The sequence below is a fragment of the Lissotriton vulgaris genome, chromosome 1_2 (assembly GCF_964263255.1).
Source record: "Lissotriton vulgaris chromosome 1_2, aLisVul1.2, whole genome shotgun sequence".
In the NCBI taxonomy this organism is placed as follows: domain Eukaryota; kingdom Metazoa; phylum Chordata; class Amphibia; order Caudata; family Salamandridae; genus Lissotriton; species Lissotriton vulgaris.
Genome location: NC_141686.1, coordinates 16,026,626 through 16,038,119, shown reverse-complemented (window position 1 = coordinate 16,038,119; position 11,494 = coordinate 16,026,626). Strand labels below are relative to the sequence as shown.

General features: G+C 47.9%; 1 protein-coding gene across 1 annotated transcript; it reads right to left on the bottom strand.

Moving 5' to 3' along the window:
• Positions 1-7,393: 7,393 nt before the first annotated feature.
• LOC147733848 (uroplakin-2-like) lies at positions 7,394-10,896 on the bottom strand. Its single transcript, XM_086953594.1, has 5 exons — positions 10,815-10,896; positions 10,085-10,231; positions 9,493-9,736; positions 8,717-8,796; positions 7,394-8,141 (listed from the first exon to the last, which is right to left on the bottom strand). Exons 1-5 carry the CDS (start codon positions 10,894-10,896, stop codon positions 7,990-7,992), a joined length of 705 nt encoding a protein of 234 aa, XP_086809720.1. The 3' UTR covers positions 7,394-7,989.
• Between the last annotated feature and the right edge of the window lie 598 nt (positions 10,897-11,494).

Here is an 11,494-nt window from a genome sequence, read left to right as displayed (position 1 = left end):
AGGGAGACAGAGGGAAGGAAGGAGAGAGGGAGACAGAGGGAAGGAGGGAGAGGGAAACAGAGTGAGGGAGGGGGAAACTGAGGGAGAGGGAAACAGAGTGAGGGAGAGGGAAACTGAGGGAGAGGGAAACAGAGTGAGAGAGAGAGAGAAACTGAGGGAGAGGGAAACAGAGTGAGAGAGAGGGAAACTGAGGGAGAGGGAAACAGAGTGAGGGAGAGGAAAACTGAGGGAGAGGGAAACTGAGTGAGGGAGAGGAAAACTGAGATGGAGAGGTAGACAGAGATGGAGAGGTAGACAGAGATGGAGAGGGAGATATAGAGAGTGAGACCTTCAGAGTGAGTGAGACAGAGGGAGAGAGGGAGTGAGCAAGACAGAGGGAGAGAAAGAGTGAGACAGAGGGAGAGAGGGAGTGAAACAGAGGGAGAGAGGGAGCGATACAGTCGGAGTGAGGGAGACAGATGGAGACAGAGAGACAGAGGGAGAGAGAGGGAGGGAGAGAGAGTGAGGGAGAGAAAGAACGAGAGAGAGAGAGAGAGAGAGAGATGTGTGTATGCCGGGTCTGGTGGCTCAGTGGACGAAGGCGTCCGCTGCGGGGACCTGTGATCAACCTCATGGTCACAGTTTTTTTCTTGTTGCTCTAGCCCCGCCCCTTCCCCCACTGACCCCGCCCCCACTAGTGCGGCCCTCGGACATAAACCACACTGTAAATTTGGCCCCCTAGAGAAAGTTTGTGAGTACCCATGCCCTAGGCCTTCTCCTTTCCCAAGTCGTGGTTCTTATACCACTTACTTAGTATATGGTTTTACGCGCCCCTAGGGCCTAACTGTAAATTGTGCTATTTAAAGTATTTCTGAGTATAACTTGTTATGTGCTTTGGCCTCTGATCTCATAAAGAGTTCAGAGGAGTGTGTTAGTAAATAAATACATATATATTTTATATATGTCCTGTGTTGTGTCCTTTCATTTGATATTCAAGGGTTTACATATGGTAAAACAGCTGGCTTTACAAGCCCTCAACAGTCTTTTAGCCTAAGACTGTTCTGTCCACGCTACCTCTAGGATAGCTGGTCTATAAGGTTGACTTTACAACCGTCGCCATAAGGGTTGTTTGGACTGGTGCATGGTGTTCACTAGAATAGTGAACATCATATACCAGGCCAACTTCTCACAAGAACCACGGTCAAACTTTAGGATGGGAGGTTTGGGGGATTTCATGGTGTGCTTCCGAAAAATGTGCATGTTGCCTGGCAAGGGGATTGCTCTGGGTGTATCATGATTGTCATGCTCCCCCACAAGAATGTCAGCACAAAAAAAACTGGAAATAGCTACTCTGTGATTGGATGAGGACTGATGCTTCAAGAGAGCATATCTGGTTTAGGCTTTATGGGCTCTGGGCCAGTGGGTTTAGAGGGCCAGAGAGTGCTGTGGCAGGTGCAAAGAGGGAATGGTGTTTGTCAGATGGTGGGTTTTAGGCACAGGTTTTGTAGAGGACTGCATTCAGTGGGTCCTAGGCACTGGAGTAGTTTGGCAGTCGGGAGGGATCACCTTGGTGCCGGTGGTGCCACAGTAACAGTAGCAACCATAATAATAAACAATTTCAACCTCCACGAGGCCAAAATAATCAGAACAGCAAGCAATCATCCAATACATCTTAAAGAAATCAGATGGACCACCCTGATATCAAAATATAATGGCACTCTGTATAAAATAATGCTGCTCTTCAAGACATGCCTTAACGCAACATCCATCAAACACCTGAGGGGTGGAGCTGGCAGAGGGGTGCACACCTTCTATATTGTCCCATCTGTCCTCCCACCAAAAAGGGGATGAGGATAGGAAGGGGCCTGCTCCCTCTTAACAGGATAGTCTGGGGTTGCATTGCAAAGGTGGCAAGGCCTTTGAAGCTCCCCTCCACAGATGGCTCTTTCTGACCAAGTGGAGGTAAGAACACCTCCACCCAGGAAAGGCTTTGTTCCCAGCCTGTTGATAGCAGGCTGGCTCATGGAGGAGTGGTAGGTTTCGGGGCTTTTTAAACCCCAAGGCCCTTGGTACATTTTACGAGGGATTTATAAGTGAGCTAATGGGGTGCCAATTGTTGAAACAAAAGGTACAGTTCAGGGAAGGAGATCTGGTACAGGGTCGAAACGACATAATTTACCCAGGCAAAAAGTGGGGGCTAACCATGTCCAAAACCACTTCCCCACACATATCAAAGGACTAGTATTGATCCTGCTAAAACATAAAGCAGACTGTGGTCTTTAACGGAATCCATCGCCTTTATAATGGCAACACAGCACTGTACAAATATTGAGAGGGGATATATAGCGGGGTGAACTCCACCTCTTCCAGCGCAGTTTAAAATAATGCAAAATATTGTGATGCACCATGTCTAACTCCCAACACGCTACATGATATATACCTGGTGAGTTCCTCCACATATTCTCGCTGTAAGGGGCCTAGGGCCCGATTTTTTTCACATGCTATTTTGGGGTGCCCTAAACTAGAGCGTTACTGGGAGGGGATTCTGAAGTCTCTGAACACGGCCACGGGATAGTCAATCCCCATGGATATAGGTCAATGCCTCTTTGGACGGATCACACTAAAGAAATAAAAAAGCAGCTGAGTAGGCAGCTCCTCCTACTGGGCCTTGTACTAGCCCAACGTAGGGTGGCCATCAGAGGGATGTCCCGCGACAGCACTGAAAACAGCAGACTGGCTGAGAGTATGGTTGAAGGGGCGAATGCCATGGAATGTCATTTGAGGAAAACTTGTAGAGATCATAAATTTGCTGATGTGATGACCTGCCAGCCTGGGCAGCAATGCTCACATAGCTACTCCATACCCCCCCAACCCCCCACCCCCAACACACACAAATGCTGCCTTCCCTTAAGTTTGCTTGGGGGATGGAGTCGCTGAGTGCATGATGATGATTGACCAAGGATGGGGAGGGGTGGGGTACCATGGCTCCACACGAAGCGGTAACTTTTGTTGAGCCCGATCACTTAGCGGTGTCCACCTTGAACTAGAGGGGGGCCCGGGCGAATGAGGAGGAGTGGGAAGGTCGGCTTGTTATGGTTTGCATGTCTGACCCTATGTTTTATCTTATTGAACTGTTCCTACTATGTTATCTGCAAAATGCCTATAAAAAGTATTTTTTAAAACAGCACCGTACAAATGTTTGTTACCCTATAACATATAATAACATAACAGGTTGATTCCTGGTCTTCTGCAACGAATCCCAGCAATGCAACGCAATGCACAGGCAACCACTGATGAACATACAACCACAAATATCCCAAAAAGCTTTATCCGTTGAAAACATAAGTCGACATGGCTCAGCCATATAAATCATTGTACTTTGGGAAAGTGTGCTACACTACCCGACTAATCAGAGACCCGCAGAGGGTTTGAAAGTCGACCTCGGCTCTCAATCTCAGTGAGATGGACTCTGGAAGGCCTGCTTCTTGGCTTGGGGCAGCAGACTTTGGCTGTGCAGTAAACAAAGCTCTTTTTGTCCGAAGGTTTGTGAAAATGACTTCCCAGTTGTTATTTTCCCGATCCATATCTCCAGCCGGGTGGTATGCAGCAGATCAGGAGTCTCATTCTTGCCTTTAGTACACGATAAAAAGGTGAGGGGGTTCAGGGTTTGGCTCCCCGCTAAAATATGTTATTTTCTGGCACCAGCACGCAGCTGGAGACTGATCTAATCACACCTTGAAAAACAGGAGGAGCTGCTTTTACAAGCTAGATAGGAGCTCTGGAATTCCGCTTAAATATTTGCCACTTTTATATTGAATTAGGGGTTGTGTTTAGTCCCCTGTTAGCCCTTTAAGCACTCATTTGTGAACAGATGACCACGCCAACGATTACTAGCCATGCGAAGAGGTCAGGACAAGGTGAATCCTCCTGTGGGTAGCAAGGACCCCCTGATAAGGATAAATATCCTGGGACAGGGTAAACAATATTTGAAAAAACACTCCCAGGCATAAACTAAGGAAGGTACACAATAGATAAAACAAACAGACTAGTTCAGTTAGAAAGAATATTTATAGTTTAATTTGATAAAAAAGGGGATAAAAATTAGACACATTGATCACAATTGATAAAAGGACTGATACATATGTATTCACAAATTAGATAAAAGGAAGGTTAAGTGGTCTTCAGTCAACGCGTTTCGACATATACAATATGTCTTCATCAGGACATTAACCTTGAACAAACTCTGTAAGACATAATTATTGCATAAAATTATTATAGATGTAAAATTACTATCACATAATTACTACTGAACTAGATTAGCGTTTGTTTGCAAATTCTATTGGTACTTAGTACATTCGTCATTCCAAATTTATGGTGAACCGCTCTAAGAAAGCTACAAATTTGACAAGCTACCTATATTTACAAATGGCTGTTGGAAAGATACAAACACAGAAATTGATTTGGCATACAATACACTCTGATTGATCGATTTAGTTTAAACAGGATAAAAAAGCTTATTCCGGTCGGGTAGTTTCTGTATAAGATGTTTCACATTATGAACAATTACCTGGTTTCATTTCAACTTTAATTGGTATAACGGTTTTTAAAGGAGCATAAGCACATATTCACTCTCTGTCAATATATAGGTACAATGTACAGGTAAAATACAGACATGTATGATGGCTTCTTTATTATAATGTGTTATACCAATTAAAGTTGAAATGAAACCAGGTAATTGTTCATAATGTGAAACATCTTATACAGAAACTACCCGACCGGAATAAGCTTTTTTATCCTGTTTAAACTAAATCGATCAATCAGAGTGTATTGTATGCCAAATCAATTTCTGTGTTTGTATCTTTCCAACAGCCATTTGTAAATATAGGTAGCTTGTCAAATTTGTAGCTTTCTTAGAGCGGTTCACCATAAATTTGGAATGACGAATGTACTAAGTACCAATAGAATTTGCAAACAAACGCTAATCTAGTTCAGTAGTAATTATGTGATAGTAATTTTACATCTATAATAATTTTATGCAATAATTATGTCTTACAGAGTTTGTTCAAGGTTAATGTCCTGATGAAGACATATTGTATATGTCGAAACGCGTTGACTGAAGACCACTTAACCTTCCTTTTATCTAATTTGTGAATACATATGTATCAGTCCTTTTATCAATTGTGATCAATGTGTCTAATTTTTATCCCCTTTTTTATCAAATTAAACTATAAATATTCTTTCTAACTGAACTAGTCTGTTTGTTTTATCTATTGTGTACCTTCCTTAGTTTATGCCTGGGAGTGTTTTTTCAAATACAAGGTGAATCCTCCTCCAGACTGATCTGATTGCACACTCAGGAGCTCTCACCACTTACCCAGGGTAGGTAAACCCGAACTGCAGGCGGTCTCTTGGACCTTAGCCCCGACGCACCTTAGGTCTAAGAACTCATCCTCCAACATTGTTTGCAATTGTATCTATGCGGTGTGTTTCACCTACGGGTAACATTACAGCGTTCGAGGCTCATACCTCAAAACCGTCATTTGACTTTACTTTTTTTAAACTACAAAAATATATTACTCTTAAAGTACTTGCCTGATTCCGATCATCTTGGTGTCTACAATTGTGTTTTTTTCTACATGGTTTCTTCTTGTGTATATGTCTCATTTATTGACTCTGCGTGTACAACAAATGCTCAGCACTACCCTCTGATATGGCTAAGCTGATTGACCAATTTACGACAAATAGAGCAATCAGTATTATTAATGTAAGCCCTTTCAACCAACTAGAGCTGTCTGTAGTTTTTGCATGGTGTGCCCTTGCGTTGGCACGACCACATACACCTGTTACCTTTTGAAGCGGAGGACTTGGGCCCCCAGAGTCATTTTCACTTTTACCCTTTCCCGTTCTATGCCTCTGATTAATGATTTCATTACCCCTCTTATATAGGCCTTCCCTGCCTGCCAGGTGTTAAGTCGCCAAAATGGGCGTTTCCACCGAATGGAGAGTGGTCGGAGAGGCCCATGGGAGAATATGTACCCATGATGTGTGGAGCAGATCTGCGGCCAGCAAAAGGAACAGGTCTATGCATGACCTAGATTGGTGAACTGCGGAGGTGTGTGTATGCTCTATATTGGGGTTCCATGTACGCCAGGCATTGCATAAGCCTAAACATGCGGTCCACTTGGCAAGTCTCGTCTCCTCATTTGATCTCCCCTACACCTGCAAAGTCCTATTGGGGATGCACGGCTCCATTAAAGTCTCCCCAGAAGTATTACGCGGTGTTGGACGTCCAATAGGCAGATCTTGAGAGCCTCCTCCCAGGTAGGACCTGAAACACTGGATGAAACTGAGCTCTGATAGGGAAACCTTCCCGTTGGAAATGCATTTTCTGTTCTAATGTACTCGGGCCCATTTCTACCGTCTCTTATACAGTACAAAGCATTGGGATCTAATGCATAATTCCCTCAAGATGGTCCAAGTTTCAACAGATGCTGCTGCCTGCAGGTTTCAGATGGGAAAACGACATGTGCGCACGCCCCCTCCTTTCAGATGACACTGGAGGACTGAAATATCGGGGCCGAATCGGCGACCCAGTGCTCTGTAAAATGCATCAACCAGAAGAATATTGACAGCATAATACCCGGATACAGCAAATAACAACTGCAAGGTGACTGATTGCTAGTATAGTAATTTTTTAGCTAGAATGTTATCTTTAATTTATGCAGGAGTTGTCGAATTTGTATAATTTAAGAATGTGACATCAAGGTAGATATTCGTTGGTGTACACGTTTTTACCTGCCATTGCCTACACCCGGCTGCTTTAGAAATGGGTTGTAGTCCATTATCCTCTGAAAGTCAGCGGGGATGCCACCCTCGCTCCATCCCCCCCAAGTGTGCTTTCTTGTAAGTTTTGTCCTTTTATATCATGGAACTGATCAGATGTGCTGCTGATTAGCTATTTGTCAGAGAGGGGCCACCGACTCCAAAATTATGGGGTCTAGGTCAGCCTCAGAATGGTCACTGAAGGCTATGAGTACCAGTACTCCAAGCCAAGGGTAATATAGAGCGTCAGAACATGAGCGGCCAGACAGGAAGGGGTCGGCTGAACACAACTGCCCCCCCCCCCACCTCCCGAGACCCTCACGGGTGAGTAGCGCGCCTACAATCCACCTGATTGATTTGATATGAAGGGGCTGCTCTTGGAAATGGACATGCTGAAGGGTCTGTCACTGAAGGGGAGCTGAACTCCCACTGCCTCTGAGCCTACCCGTTGGGGGCCAGGAACCATGGCTAAAGTGCATCGAGATGCGGAAGGCTTTGGCAGCAGACCTGAGCCGCAGGCTTACTAAATATGTAACAAAATAAAGTATGATCGAGAAACGCGGTGTAAAATAAGGTGAAATATGCAGGAGTTGGTAAAAGTAAATAACATCTTTATTTCGTGGGTAGATACATATAAACAGTTTGTACATTTAGCAAAGCAGATATGGTAACCTGAGGTTCTACCCATACGAGATCATCTTCTATATCTATAGAGAGGACACGGGAGTTCCTGTCATACAACCCCCCACCCCAGCAGGAATGTCGAGAGGTCACCGGGGCCTCCGTCATACAACCCCGCCCCTCCCCCAGCAAGCTAGAGGTCCGATCAAGAATCTGGCGCTGGAAGACAGGACCATTTCAACTATGTACAGGCCAGTTTTGTGCACTGCTCGGGTGCTGTATCAGAAGAATCCCTTGCAGCTGAAATATGCAATTAAATATGTGGCAATAAGTAAACCTTTACCCCACCATTGACAATGAACCGGACTGCGTCTTGAAGCATTGCTCTGTACCACAAAAGCTGAAAGGTCATCTACATGAATCTGCTGGGTCAATGCTCTGAAGCGAGGCTGCTTTTGGAAGAAACGCCCCCCCCCCCCCCCCAAGCACAACACGTGAGTTCCATTCATGGGGCGCGAGGGATGCGCTGCAAATGTCTGTCAGTCACTGTGATGGCCGATGCCATCTTTAGGGGAGCGGTGACTTTTCCCGCCCAACGACCAGTGCTGCAATGAGAGCCGGAACCAGCGTGAAGAGCGCCACTGCCAGCAGCACGGTGATGGTGACCATCCCGCCGGAGCGGCCCGAGAGGCCGAGGTCCAGGTCAACCACGTCAGTCACTGCAATAGAAAAGATGTGCGCGTGAGGAGTGACGTCACTGCCGGGGACTAAGTCTGATCAGGGCTCAGCTTGTACCAGGTGCCCTTGTTCGAGACATCTCGCTGGATCCTTAGCGCAGGTACACACGTGCATTGGTCACACCCGGGGCTTCACTGACGCCCAGCACAGGACAGCCAGTGCCCCACAGGTGGCCATTTACACTCAGCTCTCGCATCTCCGACTCTTCCAGACTACAGGCCGTGCTTTCCCCACAGCACCCCAAACACACCGTGCTCTCATTCTAGCAGTCTGGCTCACGCACACACCCATGCTGCAGCAGTCACTCACAGTAGCCCTCAGCACCACGCGCACCCTTCACAGACCAGCACTCTGGAGGCACACGCACGCCTCTTACACACTCACAACCACACGCACGCCTCTTACACCCACAGACACACCTCTTACACACTCACAACCACACGCACACCTCATACACATTCATAACCACATGCACGCCCTCAGCACAGCTGGAAGCACAAGCAAACGAAACAAAGAACGGGTGTGCAAGTTCAGGGGTTTACTCTGCAAAACTTACCGTTTAGAGTACTTATGGGTTCGGACCAGTCAGTGTGAGCTCGTGTTACGTTGTTTTCATCCAAAATAAAGAAATTCACCCTGAAATAGAGAAGAATTACGTCAGAAAAGCAAGGGTGGCAAATGAGCAAACAGCCCCCAGAGGTCTACTGCGGGAATGGGTTTGCGGGTCGTTATGGGTGAGTGTCTGACACAAGACCGAGACACTGCTAACAGGAAGTGACGTGTTGAGAACACTCAGACATATGGATTAGGTCATGAGACGTAGAATGATTCTACCACTGCGATCAAGCGTAGATTGAGCAAGGCGTCTATGAACCAGGGATACTTCTTCCTGGGAAGGGGTGCATCGTGGCGCTGAACTCGAGGGGGTAGGGGGTGCAAGCTGAGGACAGTGCATACACCGGGTAGAAGGAGGTGGCAGTCATCCGTGTGGGCACCGCCTCAACCTGGACAAATCAGACAATAAATAACAAGACCAGGGGGCAATTTGAAGGACGGCGAATACTGAAGCACGGGTGCAAAACGTGATTAAATAGAAATGCCTTGGGGGAGAGGGGGCGTGGAGTAAAGCTGCTTGATGTGCGCGTGCCCCTCCCTCTCAGTAAAGCTGGTTCGAGTGCGTGTGCCCCATCCTCAGTAAAGCTGGTTCGAGTGCGTGTGCCCCATCCTCAGTAAAGCTGGTTCGAGTGCGTGTGCCCCTCCCGGGCCTAACTCGTCTAAGACCTTTATGCCCAGGCCGCGCTGATAAGCGCTCTGGCCAGAGGCCCCTCTTACCTGTAGGCCGACGAGGGCTGCAGGGCCCGGTTGCAGTATGGCCCCGGCGCCGCGGCGCAGTCCTCCGTCCCCACCTGGTAGCCGAGGACCGTGGTCAGGGTGAAGCTGCTGCTCAGGCCCTTGTTGCTGACCTGGAGCAGGTCTCGGGCCGCCCTGCAGGGCACCGTCTTGAACTGCCCCGCGTAGTACACCTGCGCCGTGGGGACGACCAGGAGGGATCTGATGGCATCTGTGTCCGTCACACCTGAAAGAGAAGCCACATCGGCAGAGTTCATTACAGTGTGCGCGTGACGCGCGCACAGCAGCAACCAGAACCCCTCAGCACAGACACAGTGCTGCCCACGCACTGCTGGGGGTGGTAGGTAGAACGATTCTAATAACCACCAAGGAATACTCTGCAAAGAACACGACAAACAATGCTGAGGGGTACGGGTAGAAGGAAACCGGGGACACATAATGACGATACAATGGTGGGGGGGGGGGGGTAAACTCGGGGTCTGTGGCGCTCGCAGGTCGCAACTTTGTAAAAAAAAAACTGCGACTGGGTGACTAAAGGGGATGCACAACAAAATGGCTGGGCGTGAACCAGTACCTGGCACGGCGATGGTGGAGACCGCGACCAGGACGGAGGTGGGCGTGTACCCCGCGCCGGAGATGCAGCTCGGGATGTTGGCGACAAAGGACCTTCCCAGGCGATTGCCGATCATTCTGGTTTGGTTTCCAAAGAAATTGAATGTCGCTGAAAAATAAACGAAAAGAACAAGAAAAGTTAGAATATATATAAATGTACGCGTAGTTTCTCATTTGGTCGTGGTCTCTTGTATGCGACTTTGCTCTTCGAGACCAGTGGGCAGTGTGAACACACATTAATATAAAGTGGAAAGAAAAGGGCAACTTGGTTTTCCAACGGATTTCTGTAGCTCGGTGCACATCACCATGTCTTGTGTCGGCTAGACACAGGTCACTCTACATAGAAGGGTGTCTCATAATGTATACATAAGCATTCCCACAATACTTTCACTTCACGCTTGTCCTTGGATGAGGAAATACCTCGGAAGGATGAAATGCTGTGTGAACCCTGCCAGAATTAATACACACACAGTTCAGCAGCGCGCGCTTCCACCCACCTGTACACCATGTTATAAACATGGAATCGTATGACGTGCCGTGATTAATCGCTATATATTATGTGACGTGAGCGTTACACAAGTTGTGTCATTTCACTTATAGGCGCACCTGCCCATTCCCTGATTACTACCAGTAGCGAGCGGGGCTGCCTGACCCTTTCCATCCCAGAAGCAAGTGATTGTAAAAGTACTCACGGAGGGTGGTTAACGATGAGATGGGCACCGCCGAGCACAGACCAGCGACCGCCACGAGGCACAGGAGGGCGAGCATCTTCATGGCGAGGCTGAGAGAGTGGAGTCCACGGAGGCCGCGGAGCCGGGCAATATCTGCTGAGACCGGGGCGGGGCTAAAGGGCACAAGGGCAGAGGGAGGGTCACAAGCCACTGACCCTCCCATGCCAGCTCCAGCCAGCCTGGCAGAACCTGTTCGGACAGGTGTGCGTGGTGGGGGGGGGGGGCTAGGGCAAGCACGTAGAGAAGGAAGGGCGTAGACAGGGGGAGATGGACGAGGAGAGAAAAGAGGATGTGAAGGAGATGAAAGGATGTGAAGGCGGAAGGAAAGAAATGGCAAGAATAACGGAAGCAAAGAGGGGAGAGGAAAAGAATAAAGAGGAGAAACGAGAGGGGGGAGTGTAGAAGGCAGGAATGAGAAACATGTAGAGGAGGGGGATGTGAAAAAGAGGACTGTGACGGCCCCATACAAAGGGCGGACATAGGCGGTGGGCTGCGAGCGCAGCGCCTCGCTCCCGCCGTCCCCTGCAGTCAGTGTCTCAGAGCGGGAGCTGTCTCTTGCAGCTTCCTGCAGCTGCCTTTCGTTGTTCTTCCAGTGTGGCATTGGTGCTGTGTGACTATGTTTTAATTATAATTTGGGTCCA